General features: G+C 37.2%; 1 protein-coding gene across 5 annotated transcripts in view; it reads right to left on the reverse strand.

Annotated features, from left to right (window-relative positions):
• Positions 1-22,055, reverse strand: part of PLEKHH2 (pleckstrin homology, MyTH4 and FERM domain containing H2) — a 54,478-nt gene that overhangs the window by 9,988 nt on the left and 22,435 nt on the right. For all 5 annotated transcript variants that reach the window (XM_071577467.1, XM_071577451.1, XM_071577475.1 and 2 more), the window contains 16 exons: positions 19,204-20,192; positions 18,174-18,249; positions 17,609-17,703; positions 16,836-16,980; positions 14,517-14,653; positions 13,317-13,427; positions 12,961-13,047; positions 12,294-12,452; positions 11,540-11,620; positions 8,761-8,940; positions 7,863-7,971; positions 7,647-7,759; positions 5,310-5,489; positions 2,562-2,659; positions 1,914-2,091; positions 22-177 (listed from right to left, as the gene is read on the reverse strand). In XM_071577467.1, the coding sequence (XP_071433568.1) occupies positions 22-177; positions 1,914-2,091; positions 2,562-2,659; positions 5,310-5,489; positions 7,647-7,759; positions 7,863-7,971; positions 8,761-8,940; positions 11,540-11,620; positions 12,294-12,452; positions 12,961-13,047; positions 13,317-13,427; positions 14,517-14,653; positions 16,836-16,980; positions 17,609-17,703; positions 18,174-18,249; positions 19,204-20,192 (2,894 nt within the window). The remainder of the gene's footprint in view (positions 1-21; positions 178-1,913; positions 2,092-2,561; positions 2,660-5,309; positions 5,490-7,646; positions 7,760-7,862; positions 7,972-8,760; positions 8,941-11,539; positions 11,621-12,293; positions 12,453-12,960; positions 13,048-13,316; positions 13,428-14,516; positions 14,654-16,835; positions 16,981-17,608; positions 17,704-18,173; positions 18,250-19,203; positions 20,193-22,055) is intronic.

The raw sequence follows: 22,055 nt of genomic DNA on the forward strand, positions 1-22,055 counted from the left end.
TTATTAAAGGCTTTTGTTTACCTTGATGTTTCCTTGAAGACAGTGTTCTATATCCTTGCCAGAGGGATCATCAGAAAACAGTGCAAATCCTGACTGAGCTGGTTTCCTCATCCCTGTATCTTGGTTCAGGGTGTTCAGAAATTCCTCCACTGTGGTTGAGGCATCAAATCCAACAACCTAAAAATCCAGTCAAAATGTATTTCACTCTCAAACTTACACAGCCCCCTTCCTTCAATTGAAGATTTTGAAACATAATACCTCTGCAATAATAGTGGGACTGATCCATTCCACCCACTAACTTACAGTCATTAGAAATTAAAAATTTCTACAAAGGGTCTGGAAAAAGATTTCCACATGGGAGGTCAATTTAGTGGAATTTTTCTCTATCCAAAAATTACCTTCCCAGCAGATTGTACCTTATTTTGTTTATCAAATCAAATTCACTATCAAAATGCTTCCAAATGTGGTATTTTTGAGTTTATTTTCTTTGTTTATAGTGGTTTCTTTGCACTTAGTACACTTGGATTTCTGTTACAAAATTTATGTAACAGATACCAGTCTGATATCTGAGATTTTTGTGACAAATACCACTTGAAAAATTAAGAAGACCATTATTTCTTCCACTTTTCAATATAGTGGTGAAACAAATGAGATCAATTAATCATTTTTCATCATGTGCAGCTTCAGAGGGATATTAGATGGCAGATCTACACTGGCAGATTCAAAATATTTTACAAATGTTGCTTTGTCAATATTACATAGGTTAGTAATATATAGAGCCTTTTAAGTTTTACTTCCCAAAATCTGAATATTTTTCTGTTGTTACTAGTATTGAAACATTTTAACAAGAGATGTTTTTATACAGATACCAGTTGCTGATGTTCACTTAAATCTGTATTGAGGGTGTTTTCCTGTATTTGACTTGTTGAAAATATTTTACTCTTGATAAAAAATGTCTTGAAAAGGGATCTTGGACTTCTGTTTTGGACTTCTCAGTGGCTGGCATTAAAATAAAAAGCTTCAGAGATGGATAGAGGAGGTTTCAATGTCACTATAATAGGTTATTTGCTGATCCCATTAATTTATGTATTTAATTACAATTTTCTTAGCCCTTGGAACTATACAATTTTGAGCAGTTAATAAATGATGAGTAGTTACTCCTTTTCTTCTCTAAACTTCTATTTTGAAACTTTTTAGGATGATTTAAATACATGTTGGGGTTTTTTTGTGTTTTATTGGGCAAACAGCAATTAAGAAACAGAGGTGAAAAAAAAGCAGAATTCTTCTGTGACCTGAAATGAAAAGTTTATTTGATATAGCTTTGATTTCACATAAAAACTTGCTTGCTGTCTAGGAATATTATGAAATGTTAAAAAACTCTTTTCAACCATCTCTCACATTTGGAAATACAAACCAGGATGTGAAGCTGGTATGTTTGGAAGCCTGTGGACAGTTTCCTATGGCTTTGACTAATGAAGTCCCCAAAGAGTTAAGAATGAAGCCATGTTTGTTCTGTAACAAATATGGTTATCCTTTGTGACTAATAATGGGAATTACAGCTGTGCTTCCAGGCCTTCACCGTTTTAACTTCCACGATGTTTGATGAAAAGAAGTGGAATTTAATACCTTCATCTGGTGGTCAGCTTAAATAAGAAACAGAACTTCAGTATTTTTATTCTTAAGAGGTTTTACTTTTTTGCCTTTTCTTAAAGATTTTCTCTCAAATCTTTTCTCTTTGTTGATTAAATCAGATCATGAGTACTTTGTGCCTGCCGTTGGTAGCACTGGCACAGGATGAAACTTGAAGCATGTTTAATGTAACAATTACAATTCTCTTCCTGATACAGTACTTCATGTATATGCTAACAGCCAGGGGTTCAGAGAGCTCAGATTTATGGTCTACATGACATTACCTGATATATGCCATTCATGAAATGAACTGGAATACTAAAAGGCAGCGAGTGGTGGTAGGGATTTCTTAGCAGAGTGGAAAGGATTTCCATCCTGGAAGGTCTGGCTTCTCGGTCTCCATTCTGCTGGGTACGTTCTACACATCTCTGACAATATATTGCATATTTCCCAAACTCAGTCCTGTGACAAAAAAAGAAATAAGACAATTCTCTGGGACTGACTGAAAGGATAGTAACCTGTGAGTAAATCTCTCTGGGGATGCCAGATGGGAGGAGGACTCAGATTTCACACTGTGAGATTTCCAACACATTTTGTGCAGATGGAATTAGAAAGAGAATCAGTCTACCAAGAGCAGCAGAACTGTGTCAAAGATGAACATGGCTCAGAGTGTGTTGTGTAATAACTGCTGTATTTTGGTTTTCATGGTTTTGCAACATACAGTCAGAGTTCCACTGCAGAGTGTTTTTCTGGAAAAAGTTATAACTTTCCCAAGTGGTGTGTAGAAGTAACATGTACTACATTTTAGTAGCAATGCTACTCAAATTCATTTAAAAAATATTACAAAAGATCTGATATACTAGAGGAAAGACTGAAAATAAGGTACTTCAGAAAGACTAGTTGACTAGCTGGGTAATAATATTTAGGCACACCTGGAATCTGCATTCTTCTTTAAATGAAGTTTAAGAAGCCAAAGGAATGGGTGCTGGGGCAGAAAGAGTCCAATGCAGAGAGCCAAAAGCTGCAATCCCTGAACAAAAGAAATACATTTACTGTTTTAAACATCTTACAATGTAAAGCTTCCTGCTGTGGCTGCTGGCCAGCAGAGCAGCTTACTATGCCAAGATGACATTGCTGAAACAAGAATGAAAAAAACAAAACACAGAGAAAAAGCTGAGTAAATAAGCATATCACCTCATTGAAAGGCCAAGATGCTCTCACTCTATTTACTTGTGTACAGCAAATTTCTATTGAGGCTAGAAATGGGAAAGCGGCTCAGTTTTTATAAAAAGCAGTTAATACACAGGAAAAAAATACTAAGGCTGCAAGGCCAAGCACTGTAAAATGAGGAGAAACCTGTGAAATTTGAATTCAGCTCTCCTGTTACATATATGATGAAGCAACACATACGGCATTTTCCTCCTAACAAGTAGACAGTAACTATTGAAAAAACAATTATTCAATATTTTGGTATATTTTTGATGCTCAGTATGTATCCATTGGCTTCACTTAATACAGATTGTTCTCATGTATCCTGGATATACACTTACTAACATTGCAACTACTTTTCTGACACTCCATGTATCAATGCTTCATACTGAAACTTAAAAAATGGTGTTTCTCCATCTTGATTTATCTGACTTGCCTGACGTTAAATAGAAATTTGACAGCACAGGCACATATATTCCCTTGCATGAAATATCTGTACTTGGAGGATAGCATCAGCTTCGTTGAAAGTATACACTGCAGTACAGAATGAATTGAGGACATAAAAAAGTTTGTGTAAGGCTGAAAAAATTTACTGAATGTGTCAGCTCTTAAGAATCATTCCAGTAGGTTACAATAGGAACAATATATTTATCTGGATCAGAGAGAAGGCCTTGACAGTGGCAAGAAAAGTACCAAAGAATAATTAGAATAAGTTCAAATTCTACCAAACATACATAACTTCAGTGTGTGCAAATTGACATTAATGTGCTATGTCTACTATAAAAGCTTTGCGAATGTTTTAGTGATGCACAAATTGAATCAAAACGGCTTGGGTTGGAAGGGACCTTAATGATCATATTGTTCCAATCACCCTGCCTTGGGCAGGGACACCTTCCAGTAGACCACATTGCTCCAAGCTCTGTTCAACCTGGCCTTGAACACTTCCAGGCATGGGGCATCCACAGCTTCTCTGGGCAATCTGTTCCACTGTCTCACCACATATCAGCCCCATCCCAGATTACAGGCTTTTTCTAGATAACAGCTATGTCTGCTGGTCATATTCTACTTTTTGTGGCAAGAGCAAAACATGTCTATTATAGAAGCCTTAATATGGTAACATTTTCTGATCCATCCCCTCTGTGTGTGTGTGTGTGTATGGCCAGACTTGGCACACGCAGATTTGGGCAGGGCTCTCCCCACGTGGGTGTGCCCTTCCAGCCTGTGCAGTGGATTTTTTAGGTGAGGCACAGCGTGCGCAGAACTGGCCCCACCGTTTAAGTCCTGAGGTCCATCTGCCACGGCCGAGTGAGCTTGGACAGTGAGAGTGAAGTCCTCGGGACTGTCACAGCACCCGGTACTAACCGGGGCTGACCCTGCTGAGCATCCGAGATGTGACGGGATGGGATGGCAGGGCGGCATTGAACTGCCAGGGGACGGTCCCACTGAGACTCAAACTCAGGTCTTTGGGATTCAGAGTCCAGAGTGCTCTCCTTCACACCACAGGACTGCCCAGTTCTGTAGGTATTGTACCATCATAAGCACAATTGTTCCAGTCCTGTTAATTCTACACAAAGAAGTTTTGGTTTTCCTTTCAATTTCAGTTAATTTCATTGTCACATATGTGGGTATCCTCCCTGACATCTGATCCAGTCAGATCTCGGAAGCTAAGCAGGGTCAGCCCCGGATTAGTACTTGGATGGGAGACCTCCTGGGAAATGCTGGGTGCTGTAGGTTCTAGTCCTGAGGACTTCACTGTCACTGTCCAAGCTCGCTCGGCCGTGGCAGATGAATCTCAGGACTTAAACGGTGGGGCCAGTTCTACATATGCTGTGCCTCACCTAAAAAATCCACTGCGCAGGCTGGAAGGGCGCACCCACGTGGGGACAAATCCCCTTCCCAAATCTTCGTTTGCAAAGCCAAGCCACACACATGTGGGTATCAGTGAGTAATTGACAGGGGAATTTTAGGTACGTATGTATAACCTTGCATTCAGAACAGGGCATACAGAACAGAGGGGCATCAAGAGGTGACATCTATCAGAAGCCCTGAGCATATTTGAAATTCCACAACATGGCACTACAGCTTTTCTTCACACTCATGCTGTTAAGTCACCTGCCATGTGGTTTAACTCACTGAGCTTCCTGATGCAGCACTTCTTAGGAAAGAAGCAGTAGAAGAGAAATAGGTTTCTTACATGATGTCTTACTTAACTTGAAGACAGCCCATTTTATGTCCACCCTTTAAAAACAGCACAGGCAGAGATATATTCTACAACCAGATACACGTATTTTGTTGGAGAATAGCATCAGCTTTGTTTTGGGAAGACACAGCAATAATAAGATGTTAGCTCAGCTGTTTATCCAATTTTAAGTAAGCTACAGAAGAGTAGAGCCTCTTTACCATTCCAAGCAGTCTGTGTAGTTCCTTCAGTGCTACTGAAATCAATACCATTAAAATAAACACTGGGTTACCTGTATTGGTCCTGCCTGGTTTTGTGGATGGCGACGTCTAGTCTGCTTAATAAGCTGGCAACAGATCTCATTTTGAAGTTCAGGATGTGTGAGGCAGATCTGCAAAGCACTTTGGGCCAAAGACACATGGTAGTCAATGGCAGGAGAGTCAACTGCAGCATTTATAAACAACTGGCAGGTCTAGATATAAAGTAATAAGCAAGTGAGTTTACAAACAAGAAGCTCCAACAAATCTTTAAGATGTTCTGTGTAATAAAAGTGTGCTTTAACTGAAGTCACTGTGAGGGAGTTTACCAGTAGACTAAGGAAACCCTGCTGCTTCTGCAAAATAAGGGTTAAAAAGCTATGTAGTGAGACTAAAGACAAAAATACCTTCTAAAAACCACAGTTTTCACTCTACATCTAATGGAGTGAATTCTTAACAGGCGTTGCAACAGTTGTGGTGGTAGGCAAGTTTAAGGCCATGCTGAACAAAGCTGACCCCTCTACAGTACTTGGAAATGCAAAGCCTGCAGCTCTCATTGGGAGATGATGTAAAATGCTAATGTGGGTAGCATAGCATGGCAGAATATACACAGATAGGAAAACTAACTCAGAGCCATTGATTTACATCCTGGTTTTATCTGGTACTTTTACTGTGGGTGAGTATGACCTGTCCCATCCCCAGGACTGTCCTGGGAAAGCCAGATGTTGAGCATTTGTTGTGCTGTATTAGAAGAAAGCATATGTATCACTCATTGCAGTTACCCTATATAATAGTTGGTGGAATTTTCAAGGGATATAAGCAAAAATACAAGAAATGGATGGAAGCCCAATCTCTTTCTAGTCTATGTGAAAATACATGGATTTTCACATAAACCAATTTTTATCGGCAATTGAATAACTGAAACATGACTTGATTTGTTTCTAAATAAATCCCCTACATGATTTTTAAAGTGATTTATATGAAACTCAATAAAGGTCATAGAAGTAGTCCCTTATTTACTTATGTATTTATTTATTTTAGGCAAGTGTCTGTGATTCGAACTAGGTCTGAAAAGTGACTTCCAAATAGATGTACATTTGTTTTTATCAAAGAAGTATGTTTCCTTTTAAATTTTCATGCTGCAGGATTGCAGAAAGTAAGATGGATGTACTTCTTTAAAATGTTTCAAACATTTCACACAAACTGTCTGGAAAGTTTGCCTACAAGTGGCCGTGACTAAACACACAGTGCTTGTCTTGAATTCCTTTCTAGATCTGAACCATTACATCAAAATTCTCCAGATATTTGATGCTTGAGGGAGTTTGGTCTTTAGACTTGTTCAGGTTTTGTGGAGAAAGTTTATCCAAGCTCCATGCCTTCCAACTTGTAACTTATTTCACAATGTACAGAAAAACAAGCAGCAACATTTTATTTTCTCTGAAACAAACTTTATAGCCTGAAAGAAGCTTAATGGCATTGCAGCATAATATTCTCACCTACCTGGCCTTTAACTGGGAAAGATGTAAAGTCTTACTGGCAGATAAAATTTCTCAACTGTGGCTCAGCAGTTATGACCTGTTATGTGTCTCCATAAAGCCTTTTCAATGCTATTGCGAGATATACTATGTATATTTTTAAAGGTGTACAAAAATCTTTAAAAGTGAATTCAAAAAACTGTTGTGAAATACTTTTAATAATTTTGCTCTGGAGTATTTTCTCTATTTATATTACTGAATATCTAATCTGTCTTTTAAGCATAGCTACTTTATATGAAAATATTTTCTTTTTATTAAAAAAAGCAGTACAATCACTGTTTTCTATCTCAATTTGAAATAGTCCATGACTTGCTTAAACTTTGTTTTCTTTTTCTTCTGATTTTTAAAATGTCTCCCAGATGATTTAAAAGTAGCTATGACAAAACTTTCACCTACTATTTTTTCTTCCAGAATTTAATTAAAACAATATTACTTCAGCCACAGTTTTCTGAATACAGAGATCTGTTCATCCTATTATGTTCTTTGGAGCTACGAACTTCAAGACAAAATTTTACCATTCATGATAGCTGTGAATTTTTCTACTAACTTGCACTTTATCAATAACTTATCAAATAAGTAGGAAGGCCAAAAGTTGAAGCCTAAACTGCTCCCTCACAACTAAAAGTGATCTCTTTACATTGGAAGTGACAGACTTTGGCGAGATAATATGAGGCCATTCTGCAGCTGTCAATTAGTTACCTCCACTAAAAACAAAAGTAAACTTCTCTTTTCTTTTTTCTCATCTGTTGAACATTTCTAGTAAGCCAGTAATAGCCATTCTTTAGCCAAGAGTTAAAATAGCAGGTCAGTTAAAAAAGGCATCTACTATGGTTTTACCTTAAATAATTTAATTGCTTCAGTTTGCAAGGCTTCTGATGGCAGTGTTGTAAGAGGGGAAGTAATTCCTTCTTTGCTATGGCAAAGGGTAGGATGTCTCCAAATTTGAGAAGCTATACAGATAAAATATACAGGTTTTGCAATTAATTCAGTTTGTAAGTGCATTCAGTAAATAAGCTTTGGAAGATCAGTATGTTGAAACAAAAACAAACTTACTGGCATCGCCTTCCACATTTAATAATTTGCAAAGAAGTTGTTCAAACTCAGATCCAACATTTACACTGGTACTTCCAGCTGCAACTGTCAGATGATAAAGCCACGTGTCCTAAAGTGGAAAAACACAGCAGCTTGCTCATTCCATGTTGGAAGGAGCTGCTTCATCAAGATTTTGCTCTCAACTTCAAACAGTACTGTGCACTCCTTTTGAAGCCCAAACAGTTTGCCTTTGGTTGAATACACATGTATTCATGGTCTCTATGGCACAAATATAAAGCAAGGAAGATTGGACAGGGCTCTCTTCAGAAGCTTTTACCCTCAGAAATCATCATTCTTCCTTTCCTCTTTCAAAATCTTACATAAGTGTCTTTTTATTCCTGCCAGATCCTGCTGACCTTGGGATAAGGCCAGAAAGCAAAACAAGGTCTACAAGATTACTTGAGAACAATGAAGCACTGATGATAAAAATGATTTTAACCATACCTCTCATTGCTCATTCACTTCAGGAGGGCAGTCTTTGCTACTGTTAATCTTGTCAGCGAAAATGGAGACCAGTACCCCAAAACATCTCAGGAAGGTCAGTTACAGGTCTGTCTATAAGTCAGTGTATGTGAGCAGAATCCTCCAGTTACAGAATATATGATATTCTGCACCATTTACTTATGTAGGCAAGCCTGCCTACTTTTGTCTATTTTAACAACAATTACCTACAACAGCATTGATTTGTAAACAAACTCTGACTGATGTTAATAAAGCAGAACCCTCTCTTTGCTTATTATATCAAACTACAAGCCAGATGACTTGTAGGTCCCCCTCCTCCTCCTCAAGAAATATTCCTATCGCAGCACCATACTCATAAATGTGTTACTGAAACTCAATAAAAACATCCATTTACTACCTTCTCGTGTTTGGATCCTATAAGAAGATAAGTGGGTCCTTGGTCTTTGGGGTGGATAACAACAGTGTAATGGGTTGATAATAAACTGCGACCACTAGCTTCATAATCTTCATCAGAGTCACAGGATCTATCGACTTCTTCAACCTTTGCCTCAAAAAGCTTGATTTGACCAAGAGGGAACTAAAAGTAAATATTAGAAATGGTGAGAGCGATAGTACTTGCTTCAGTGCACCATGATTTTATATTATATACTATTATATTTACTACTATACTCAATTTTTTCTTATTCTGCAAATAGAAAGGAAAACATGAACTACCATCAATACCCATTTTTATTTATTAATTTTCAGTCCTGCCAAGAAACATCAGATAAGCCATCTGTTGCAGAGAACAAAAGGAGAATGGTATGTGCCAAAGTCTGAAAGTGAGATTTTCAAACATTCTTTTCCAGGTCTGCCTCTGTACATAGGTAATGCAATAAATGTCTGTTAGGGTAAGAGAAGTTATTCTTCAGAGTTTCCAGACCTGGTTCCAAGCAAAAATTCCCTGTGTCAAGCCTAGAACTTTAAATATGATCTTGTTATTTCAGAAGACAGTAATGTATTGTTGGTGTATCTGTTTTGTTCATGCTCTAAATTCAAAAGGTAAATTTTTTGTGTGGTGGACCCTCTAGTTGGTTTCATCCTCCAATCTGATACATCACATACTTCAGTGTTGTTGATGTAGTTAGCATCATTTTAAAGGAAATGTTTTATGTTAGCCATTCAAGAGGAAATTCTCACTGAAGGAAGTTTTTCATAGCCATTAACAACAGGAAGCCACAATGAACATAAATACAAGCATGAAATCTTCACAGTTGGGTGACAGGACTGACAAGAGACTGACAGTCCTTACTGGCTACTTCATGCCAAGCTCCCTCCCTTCCCACAGCCCCACTGTTCCTTCTCTAGCCATTCAGACATGAGGATGTTCAAAAGAATGTTATTTAATGTTGCAGTGAAGAAGGTTTGATTACTGTTCCAGTGTTGTTCCTAGTGTCTACCAATGCTTAGTGATTCTGCAGAAACAAAGGGATATTTGTTTCCCTTCCCTTCAGTAAAGGGATAGTTGGACATGACAGTAACCAGCATCTTAGTTGTGCCATGTTCAACTGTAAGCCTGAAGTAAGTTGTCTTGAAATCACACCACCAGTGAAAAGCAGATGAGGCTTCTCAATAAAACTCTTTAAAAATTGAAAATGTCATACTGGGGAGTAGCTGGCAAGTTTGAGTCAGTCTAGGGTGGGAATCTTGAACAGTGATTTGATACAGCGAGCACAGTGTTGGCTCTTTACTCCAGTGGTTTCACTAGTGAGGGTTAAAGATGCATGTGGTGATTTGTGTCTTCTGTAGTGCTTCTGAAGCATTCAACTTTTTGAATAAGGTAAGAATAAAGATGAGAATAAAAACATGCAATTTCCCATGTAAGTCAAGATTGATTTATTCACCAAGTTTAACTAAAACACAGTTTGCTCATTTTTTAATTTGAATTCCATTTTGAAAAGAGGCCTCTTAAATGGACTCCATTTCTGTATTAACCACTGCAGATTGTGTAATTTATTTCTGCATAGACACATTCAGCTACAGAAAACATGTTTTTAATTAGCAAATTGTTGAACATAAGAAATGAACTAGCTTTGGAAATTTTTCTTACATATCCTGCTTACAGAAGTTAAATCCTTATTTTATTACAAGTTAGCAAATTAGTTTCAATTTTACTTTAAAAGGGCAGCATAATTCTACCAAATGTGAGAGAAATTCACAACAATCCAGCAAAATTCTTAAGTGCATCTAAAGGGCATGCTAAAATCCCAAAATCTTCAATGGTAAAAATATGTAAATTCGGTATTTTAAACACAGAGATTTATCTACAGGACGAATTGCAAGTTAATTTTAATGTCTCTGTAGGATGAGCTAGAGATTAATACTCTAGTCAGTTGATTACTGAACACTGTATTAGATTGTTCTAAAGAATAATTAAAATAAAATGTTTTGATGGATGGTTACTGCTATCTTTTTCTATAGTTCTAGAAATAAGGTTTAATTGAATGTTTAGAAATGGCTAAAAATGGAAAGGACAACAAAGGGAAGAACTAGTTCTACATAAAAACTATGAATTACTGGCTCCACTGTGATTATTTGCTGAAAAGAAAAGTAAAAGAATGAGAATTTCTGGGGTTTTTTGAAACTGTTAGTAATAATGGCTCGGTGGACTGTTTCAAAATCTTCACCTCCATCAAAAAGATGTTACATGATGACCAAATACAACACCTTGGGAGCAGAGGGACAGGTGAAAATTTTGACTAGCAAGTGTCCTAGCTTTTGCAGCACTGTGGAGGTACAGTGACATACCAAAGAACAGCATTTGGGAGTGAACTAAGGGATAAAAAGAACATTTAAATTCTTGAAACTTGCACCCTGCAAATGTGTATTAGAGAGGGTCTGCTTCCACAAGTATATGACAGCTAGGACTTTTCTAGTGAGTCTCATGTCCCTCCGAAAGGGACACCTGAACTGTCAGCAAATCAGTGTCCCCCTTCAGCTGGGGATAAGATGCAGAATACGTATCAAGTCCCGTAGAAGGAGACTCATGGCTGTGCCCTGGATTACTGGCAATTGGATAGGAACCTGTCAAGCTGACAAATTGTGTATAATGCCTAGGCCAATTGCACCTTAATAAAATTGTAAGTTCCTGTTTGAAGTATACATTCATTGAAAATACAAGTAAGGGACGGACCTACCTTGTCTTCTTGATTACGGAAATAATACAGAATTTTTCCAACTAGGGTACACCAAACTCTTTTGGAATATCCATGTTTCACCTGTAATTACAGAACATCAGGAACAAACACAGCCAGAGAAATACAGACTACTCTTCACCAGCTCTGAACTTTGGTGATATGGGAATGAATGCCTTGGCTCAAATTCCTTTCCCCATTAGTAGACAAAAAACTTTGTAACTCTCTTAAGGGCGTAAGAATCAAAGCAGTACATGAGATGCTCATCTAAAACCTAGTAAGGCCAGTGTTTTACACTGACTTTGAATCAGGCCTAAATTAATGGTAGCTAAGGAAATGGAAGAATTTGAAAGAAAAATAATTTCCTTTCATTCAATATTCTTAACTTGAAATAATTTGTCACACTGAGTAAGACAGAAAAAGAGGGCACTCCACTGAAATAAGGTCATTTGATTAGATACAGAAACATTTGCTGAACTAGGATACCACTGAAGTGCAAATGAAAACCTCAACATGAGAACTAATGAATTAAAAAGACAAAAAGAAAAACCAAATCAAATCAAATAACCAGAATAAAAATATTGCTCAAAGTAGGTGAGTTGGTAGTCCTTCTGGATTGTTCACATTGTAAAGTACTAGGAAATCAAATACATGTCTGTTTAACTTCTATTTATTTTATTGTAGAGCAATTCACATCTGGCTATTTTTCTCATGAAATATGGAATAAAGGAGATTGGGGGAAGAAGAGTTTTCCTACCTTTGTAAGCAATCCTTTCATGGTTGGCTTGATTTCAGAGTGTATGAAGAGTGGGCTTGCAGCCTGTATTTTAAGAACATTTTGTAGTACTTTGATCCATTCTTCTAAGATGTTGGGAGAATCTGCAGTCAGGTAGTATGTTCGCTTTTCTGTGGTCAGCTGTGTAGTAACAGAAGAGTCTTGAGCTTCAAGAGCTTTACACATCTGACTCCACAGTGTGGGGGTTATAACATATTCTACCCAATGTAGTTTCACAAGTTTGGAAGGTTTATTTTCTCCAAACTACTTTTCATTAATTAAACATTCCATGACCAGGCAGAGCAGACAGACCCTTTCTAAGTCTTTACCTGAGTAGCTTCAGGACACCAAGGTGAGAAAACTCAATTTTTCTCCGCTCAGATAAACAACCTCTCAACCTCAATGGATGGCCCCAAGACTACTCTATTTCTATCTCATGTGATGATTGACCTTTGCAGCAATACAAACAAGACTCCATGTAGGCCTTTTTGTATTTTCTGGAACTAAAATGATTCTTTGGTTTCAAACAAAGCATACTTAGTATTTAATTCCAAGTCCACACGTGGACTTGAAGTGCAATAGGGACTGGAGCAAAGGGTTGGTTCTAGGAATGGAGGGAACACTGGAAACAGAGGAGAAAAGAAGGCACCTGAATTGTTTGTTTTCCATCACCCCTTTCAATATGGCTAGATGCATTTAGCTCAATTTGACCTTGAGGTTTTCGAATGACATCACTCTGTATGGAAAGAATGAAAAAAGAGTATTTTAAACCTACCAACAAATAGCAATAAATCACTATACAACTCGTTTAAACATTAATCTTGATAAATATTTCCTAGTTAGGTATTGAGTACCTTGTACACCTCTTGAGGAAATGAGATACCAGAACATGAATTTCAATATGCATGCTCAGATATCAGAAATGCATTTCTTTTCCCTCTAGCAGCCTGATATTCTCAGTAAAACACTCTAATACCAAACAACATATAAGTTACATGTACTTACTGGAGATTTGTAATACAGTAATTCACCTCCTTTAAGCACAAACCACCGTCGTTTCCAGGTCTTTACTTTACCACCCATTTTTAACAGATATCCAGATTTTTCCAAAGGTTCCTGATTGTTTAGAAGTTAGATAAAAAGTAGTTAGATACATATAAATACCTATACCTCTCAGAAATATGTAAAAATACAAACACAGTCATATTAATGACTCAAAGATAAGTAATCATTACAGTATATGATGAGACTTTTAGTCCAATGCCAAAGTTTTTACAAGCATCAAGTAACAAAAATGTCACGCACATGGGAAAACTAATTGATATCCCTATTTACAGGGCAATATTGGGAATAAATGCCTTGGTTCGATTTCCTTTCCCCATTGTATACGGAGGTAAGTGATTTGACCCAAACTATAGAAAAGAATGAAGAATAGCATGATTTCTGATTTTACTTTCTCATTATTTATATTAAAAAAGAACCAAATTAATAAAACATAAATGTTTTTTCCCAACTTCAGGGCCCAACCTACAGACTAGATAAAGAGCACTGTAATTCAGAGCTCCTCACACAAACTTTTAGTGTGCATATCTGTAGAACAAAGTTAACAGTTTTTGCTCTGTGAAGAAAGCTTAAATAATTTGCATCACCAGGCAGTCAACCCACTTGTATGTTAAGACACTAACTACTAACAGAAGCCACTGAAAAATTCCTGGGGACTGAAAATACCTCATAATGGTTTGGTTTCTTTGACCTGTCCTTTCATATTACACAACTTACGATTTTTCTTTGATGTGTGAAGTTTTCCCTGTCTGAGGAAAATCTAGAAATGTATTACTGCATGTAGATTTCTACTGATGGCTTCACCACCTTCTTGAATACCCTTCTATTTCCTTGAATATTCAAATAATTATTTTGAGCTACCTCTAGTTTTGCAATCTGATACCAGACCTGGTTCTGAGAAAAGAAATCTTAAGTACTTTGAATTATTTTCTGGAGTTGTCAATCTGTTTTCCTTTGTTATACAGAAAGCTCAGAATTATCCTCCATTTTCCTTCAATAATTACAGTCTTACATAGTTAACTCATTCATACTCATAAGGGAGTCTGTGTGTCAGCATGACTGAATATAAAGATTTGGTAGCTTTGAATATAAATATACATACAGCACCACAGGTGGACTTCTTCACAGAACTTCAGTACTCACATTTTTTCCATTATCACTAGATGAGGACAAGGTCTTAGGAAGTTTCTGCTCTGGCTCTGAACAGTCTGTATCTACTGAATATGCATCTGGAGGAATTGCATAGTCACTTTCTGAGGTCACAGAAGACAGAGATGCACCTGTGGTAAAAGAAGAAAGGTGATTTTTATATTTTTTTTATGACTTTAGAAACAACAGAGATCAGAATACCCATGCAGAAAGAATATCTGAATAGAATCTGCAGGTAAACACAAGTATCAACATAAATCCATCAAGAACCAAGGACTTCTTTAAAATAGCAGCACACTGAACTATTAACACAGTGCTAATATCTGATTCTCATTCATAACTAAACAGTTTAAGTGCCTTGTGAATGAAATAACAAATAAATGTCTTGTATATATTATCAATTTCTGTTATATTACCATAGCATTTTTAAGGAGGAGTTAGTGCTATGCATCATACTCATTCTATAGAAAACAAAACCAGGATCTTTAATTATATCAGCTTTCCCCTTCCCTGTTCTACCACTGGCTCTAGTGCCTGGATTTCTCATGCAACTGTTTCCATACCAAAAAGCCAAGATCTGGTGTGTGTTGAAGCTGTATGTGACTGTATTTTGCAATAAGTATGAAGTTTTATACTGAGGTTTTCTAAAAATTTGAATTACAGGTTTCAGGGTTTTTTTTATGCTTGTTACCTTTGATCCTGAAAAAAAAAATGCACCCAGTTTTCAATTTTAGTGAACCAGCAATAAAAGTTCAAACTCCTCCCTCACTGATCATAGAAATATTTTTATACATGTGAACACATCCTTTTGTAAGGACTAGTGTTCCACTGTGCAAGGTTATACTCTCCAAGACTGAAATGAAGAGGCCTTGCTTCCTTTGTTTTATTGATTTCCAAACTCATTTGCCAATGCTATTTTTAAAAAAACCCTTTCTCATTTGTTGCTTTGTAAGCACCTGTGCTTTCAGAATGGGTTCTTCTCTTCTCATATGGGATCTTTAACAACAAAAATGCAGCCAGCTAATTATGCTTCTTGTGAAATGTGTGACTGCGTAGATTTTTAAACAATGTGATCTCAACAAAGATATGTACCTGTGTCTTTTGTGGTTAAGAAAGTTTTCCACATGTGAAACAATGAAAGGACTATTTTATGGGAAGAAAGCACGAACAAAAGGAATGGTTCCACTTTACAGGCATGGATATAAATTGTAGGTTGAACCAGCTTTTAAATTACCCGATTTAGCTCTCCTGTTGTTTAAGCATCTAACATGAGATACGTCTGCAGCCATGGCACTGGTGTTCGCTCAGCAAGATGGAGCTGTTGGGAAACAGGAACTATGGGTCCTTTCCATGTTAATGTGGCAAAACTTTAACTACATCACTGGAAACAGGACTGGACTCCCCATGTGGCTGGCACTGGAAAACTGAGTGGACCAGTGGCTCTGTCAATCTGCTCCAGGCTGACTGGATGGAGCTCCTGTTAACTGGGATTACTGAATCATGTTATTTTGCATTTATATAGGAATATATAATGAAGGATCTTAACATTTGGCCTCACTGGGATCTTTGTCTCATTTGGTTCACTCAGTGAAGAAAGACTCACAGAGGGGATTTAACACTGATAATGCCACCCCATGAGGAAGCACTGTATCTTTCAATGTTATGAAGTATCTTACTTCCATTCTGCAGGTGGAAAACACACAGTTACCTAGAACTGTGAGATCTGTCTTCCACAAAACACAGGCCACTACTGGATTCAAGTATTTTAACTAAATCTTTGCACGGGACCTTGAGACAATCACTGTAAAATTGAAAGAAGTCTCTTAATGCATGAAGTGACAGAATCAATTAACTGGATGAGGGAACTTTTCCACCTGCTTTCTGATCGTGTGAAAATTGTTTTATAAACCTGAATATATGTGGGGGAATTTTCTGATGGCAATTAGGGTTTTTTCTACATAATACTTACTTATCTACAGTTAAAGGTCACAGGAAGCCCTTGGAATGATAGAGTATAAACAGAATGGTGTTTCTTGCTTTAAACATATAAGTCATTTTTCCCCCATGACATCAGCCAGCTATTAGATTAATGCCTTAAAAAGACATCTGTAATAACAGCAATAAAAAGAAAGCCGTGTATAACAGTCCTTTCTCTTCCTTGAGTAACAGATCTAGCCTTTGAGAGCTGAGATAAAAGCCTAGATTTAAGATGTGCACACTGTTTAAGGTAGAAACCACTTTCTAAGAAAATTATGTAAACTGCCTAGTTTTCCAAACTTCCCTGAAATTTCTTGTTCTTATGGTTTTGCCTACCTCGTTTCATGGCCCGAGGACTACCTGGGCCACTTCTACTTCGAGAATCAGACTCGGAAGTCCTTGAGCTGGACCGAGAGCTGTCTTCTTCCTCAGACCCCGATGACTCATCTATAAATGGGCTGTTGCTTATTTGAGTTGCTTTCTGCAGAAATGAACACAACATTCTTTGATACCTTGCATATAGGGTATCAGTCATTTCCTTCATACTGTGGCAGAGCTCTGCTGGCTTCATAATATTCAAAGCTGTTCTTGCTTGGCTTGTGAGTTTTGGCACACAAATACTAACATGAAACTGAATTCCCTTTGCCCTCTGTATACTCAACCACACCCATACTTTAAAACAGAAACCTGAGGTAGCTCAAGGCATGGGTCTTTCCAAATCACAAAAGGCTGCCAGAAATAAACAATGCTGTGATTAGTTTCTGCTGGTTATGTGACTAGAAACAGCTTTGGCACTGACACAAAGAATTTCTACACGCACACATGGTTTTAATTATGACATTGAATACCATGTGGTTCTCTTTAATAATTAACAAGCCTTTGGAAAAAATCAGCAAGGAACCTAAGAAGAACTGACCCAGGCAAGTAACATTTCATAAGCAATTTTTTTCCCAGCTATTTGACATTTCTATTACTTCTGAGGTTCTGTGATCTCTAAACATCAACTTACAACATATTTGGCATGGTAGTATCAAATGTAAAACAGCAAAGTTCCTGGATGTGAAGCCCAATGGTATTTAAAAATTTCCTTTAAACAGTAATACAGTTACCCCTTTCAAAGTGGTATAGACAGGAGTGGTCATGTTCTTATAAATCAGAGATGTATATAATCCAGATATGGAGCATGAAGTTAGAGAAACAGCACCTAAAAAAGCAACATATTCTATAAATTACCTTCTTAATTTACCCCTCAATTAACCAAATTCAAATGTAATATTTTTTGTGTTGTATAACTGCTATAAAAAGCAAACTAACTCCTGAATTATTTTAGATGGGAGTTTTATAACATTTTGAAATTTACAATGATTTTAAGAAGCATAAATGAAATTGCAGTCATAAACACTAACCCTTTTTAAATTGGAAGTATAAGCTCTTACCTTGGTACCTGGTATAGATTCTTCAAAATCAATTGCAAAGTAAACTGCAGTAAATGAATTCAGCACAAAGTCAAAAGGTAAGGTAACAGTGGACTATGGAAAGATAACCAATAATCTTCTACATTTTAAATAGCTGATAACTAAATCTTCATAGAATTGTTTTACAGGTCCTTGCTTACACATCACCATTAAGAAGAGAATTTTTGTTGATGAGACAATGAACAACTAAACCACTTACTTTTATTAAGAGATTCCAGGGTGAAAGCTTCAGACATCCTTAGACCAGATTTGGCTACAGCATAAATTCTGCTTTCCTATACAAGCAGAAAGGATTTGATGGTTGTTAGTGCAACTATATAATAAAATGGTTCACAAAATGACATTGTCAATAGCAGCTGAAAAATGCATCCTTCTTTTATACGCCATATCCATTGTATCCACATCTGTTTCAACATTTTTCATAAAATGCTTGCCCTGTAGGTAACTTACTTTTAAAAATACTATTATCAGGTGCCAAAGAAGCTATAATGAGAATGTTTTTAATGGAAGTTTGTGTGTTAAGGACAGAGAAATGTCATTAGAACACAGTTTTTCAACCACTTTGTGTTAGAAGACTACAATAAGAAAATCTCTAATGAAAAAAACTGCACTCAAATATAGACCTAGAGAAGCTGTTATATTAATGCATTATTCATCTCTGAATCATTAATAAATCTCTGACACTGGAACCGCAAAATCAGTGAGGCTTGACATAGTTAATTTTGGATTTTGTGTAAGACATATTAATATCTATTTTAATATTCTGACTGATGGCTTTAAAATTTTACTTGGAAACATGATCTGTTAACTTCTGTAATCTGTAGTTGCCTTCTGCGGACTTATTTGTCTAGATTGTGAGTGGTACAGTGGTTACAGCAAGGGCATTGACACCAGCATTCTTAGGCTGTGTTGGTGTTCAGATAAATAAATAAATGCAATCACAAGCTTTATGACCTTTGATACACTCAAAAGGACATATGCAACTTAGATGTGACATGAAAAAAATTAGTCTTAGCTACAAAATTGCAGTTGCTTTTTTCAGTGGCAGAAATTCTGTGCTTAAAATAAAATGTGCTTTTGAGTTTGAAGTCTTAATTCTGATTAAGGTAATGCCCCTTCTTGTCATTAAACAGAGAATAAGAAAAATAAGAGGTAACAAAAAACATACAAGAGAGGCATGAAAATAAATTAGTTTCACCAGTAAGAAAAGTATCTATAATGACACTTACCCAGGAAGGAAATCGATGCAATGGAGGGGTTGGAGGTTTGTTGCTAGCACCCTTTTTTGTTGTATCACAAGGTTCCTGGACTTCAGCATTTTGTGCTTCAGTGCAGTCATAAGTAAACACTCCTTCATCACAGCCAATCTCCATTTTGTCTAAAATATCAGTATCTTCTCCATCCACCAAATCTATATCTGTTTCCTGAGGCCTCCACGGACGTATCATGCTTATGGCATTTCTATTTCTACCAAACATTCTGTCAGAACTCAGCTGGGGCTGGCTTAGGTGTTTCTTTGCTAACGCTGAATTCAGACTAAAAACATTAGGAGTCCGTAACTTTGGAGGTGGCAAATTTGAGGGAGAATCTGATGGAGTTGTGAATTTATGACCTGCAGAGGATGCTAGAATTGGGTGTTTGGGTGCCAGAGCAGGGGTTAAAATTGGACTTGGGGTATTTGCTTCACTGGATGAGGATGAATAATCTAGCCTCTGAGACTGAAATTTCTTATTCAGTTCATCTGAAGAACTATCTTGGTCTTTCTTTTTACTTGTGAAGTCAGAGTTCCCCTTTCCACCCGGATTGTTCTGGCCTTTTCTTTGGGCCCCTTGCTGCCAGGAGTATAACTTCTTTTGCTGAGTCCTCTTGACACCATAACTCTCTTCTTCAAATAGAGAACTACTCTCATCAGATGCTGTCAAATACATTTCACTTCCCACTCTACTGTACCTTGCATTCTCTTCAGATGTGTGGCTTGAAAGAGTTGATGCACACCTGGACTTCAGTCCTTTATTGTCCCCTCCATCCTCATCTGAGCTCCAGTCACTCCCAGTAGTGCACGAGTTCTTTGACATGTCGCTGTCTATATCTTTGGATGAACAGCTTGTTCTCACATTTTTTCCCAGCTCTGAACCAGAGGAACTTTGTTGCAATGACTTCTGACCTTTATTTGTTTCGTGTGCAGGACTAGCAAAGGTAGTTTCCAGGATATCCTTCTCTACAGGAGAAATATAATGAACATGAGAAAATTACTTTAGCAAACTTGACTGATAAAGGGTTTTGTCATCATATCTGCAAATAGTAAGTAGGTAATAATTTCAAATGCATAAACACATTTAAGATTTTTAATATTGTAAATAATAAATATTAAGGACATCTATTTTTTTTTTATTGTGACTGAAGTTGCAATTATGTTTGCCAAAAAACATAATAAACATTAGTCAAAGTACTAGCTGAACTAAAAATGGCAATACATGTAAAGATAAGCAGACTGGAGCCATATTTTGAAATAAACCATGTATGTATTAGAACAAACAAACAAAACCAACAAAAAGCCAAAGTTTTAAGAGGGCATACAAATTTAACTGCTTTATTAAATCTAAGGAAAATTAGAATTTAATAAAAGCTTGTCAGACAAGATTTTTATTAACAAATCAGGTATTCCGAGCATTTCTACAGTGTTTACCCACAGAAATTTCTTCTGCAAGCTATTATTGTATTCCCAGTGGTGAATGCTTAGTATATACAAGACAGGCTCATGGAAAATACTTAAGCAAAGATGCTGTATTAAAAATAGCTCAGTATCTGCTGTTCACTTTTACCTGGTTTTGCAAGAGAGAGCTATAACTTCCAACATGTTAGTGAGGCCTGCATGCTTCTGAGTTAAAATAGATGGAAGACCTAGGATTTTTCCACACAAACACTTGGAAAAGTTAGTATTAAATAACTGTATGAAGTTAAAGTGGATTGGATAAGACAAAGATTTTAATTGACTCTGCTTTAAAGTAACAAAGTCCCAAAAGTTGGTATGTTTCCATCTAGGCAAGCCTAAGGGTCTATTTCTTATCCTTTTGCTTGAAAAAAATTACTTCAATTCCCTCATCTATAAAAATGGAAATGCATAGAAACCTTTATAATGAACCTGGTGTTATATAAATACACAAAATATTCATAGGATCTCTTTCAGTTTCTGAATTTCTCCAGACCTCACCTTGCCATTTCAGATACCATGTGGAGAAAATACTGAGGTCATGTATAGTACTGTGGGATTCAAGTGAAGGACCAGAGCCAACAGTGTCCTTCCTGAGCTTTTCTTTGCTTAAGGGATGTAGCAAGCTGCAATGGACTTGCTTATGCCTATAACAGCATGACAACATGCCAGTGGCAGTACCATAGGTCAGGGCTATTGGGGCAATGGTGTGAATGATCTGCTGCTTCAGACTGGAAACCCTGCTGCAAAGAGATGCCTGAGACTCTCTTCAGTTTCTTCTGACCTTCATTGTACCACTGTAAAACTACTGAGTTGATCTTGTTGAATTAGAGCATACAACTAACACTGTGACACCAGTGACAGCATAGAAAAAACACACAGAAACCAGACTTAGGTGAGACTCTGCCCTACCCAGTCATAAACACATAACAACTCTGCCTGGGGGACTGGCAGCCTTGAACTCCTTATCATAGAATCAGTTGGGTTGGAAGAGACCTCCAAGATCATCAAGTCCAACCCTTAATCCAACTCCAGTTTGATTCCTAGATCACGGCACTCAGTGCCATGTCCAGTCTCACCTTTAAAAACTCCAGGGTTGGTGAATCCACCACCTCCCTGGGCAGGCCATTCCAATGCCTGAGCACTCTCTCTGTAAAGAGCTTCTTCCTGATATCCAACCTAAACTTCCCCTGGCAGAGCTTAAGCCCATGCCCTCTTGTCCTGCTGTTGGTTGCCTGAGAGATGAGACCAATCCCCACCTGGGTACAACCTCCTTTCAGGTAGTTATAGAGAGTGATAAGGTCTCCCCTGAGCCTTCTCTTCTCCATGCTAAACAACCCTCCTGTGAAGCAAATCTGGGCCACAACAAAG

Source organism: Pithys albifrons, chromosome 2, assembly GCF_047495875.1.
Source record: "Pithys albifrons albifrons isolate INPA30051 chromosome 2, PitAlb_v1, whole genome shotgun sequence".
In the NCBI taxonomy this organism is placed as follows: Eukaryota; Metazoa; Chordata; class Aves; order Passeriformes; family Thamnophilidae; genus Pithys; species Pithys albifrons.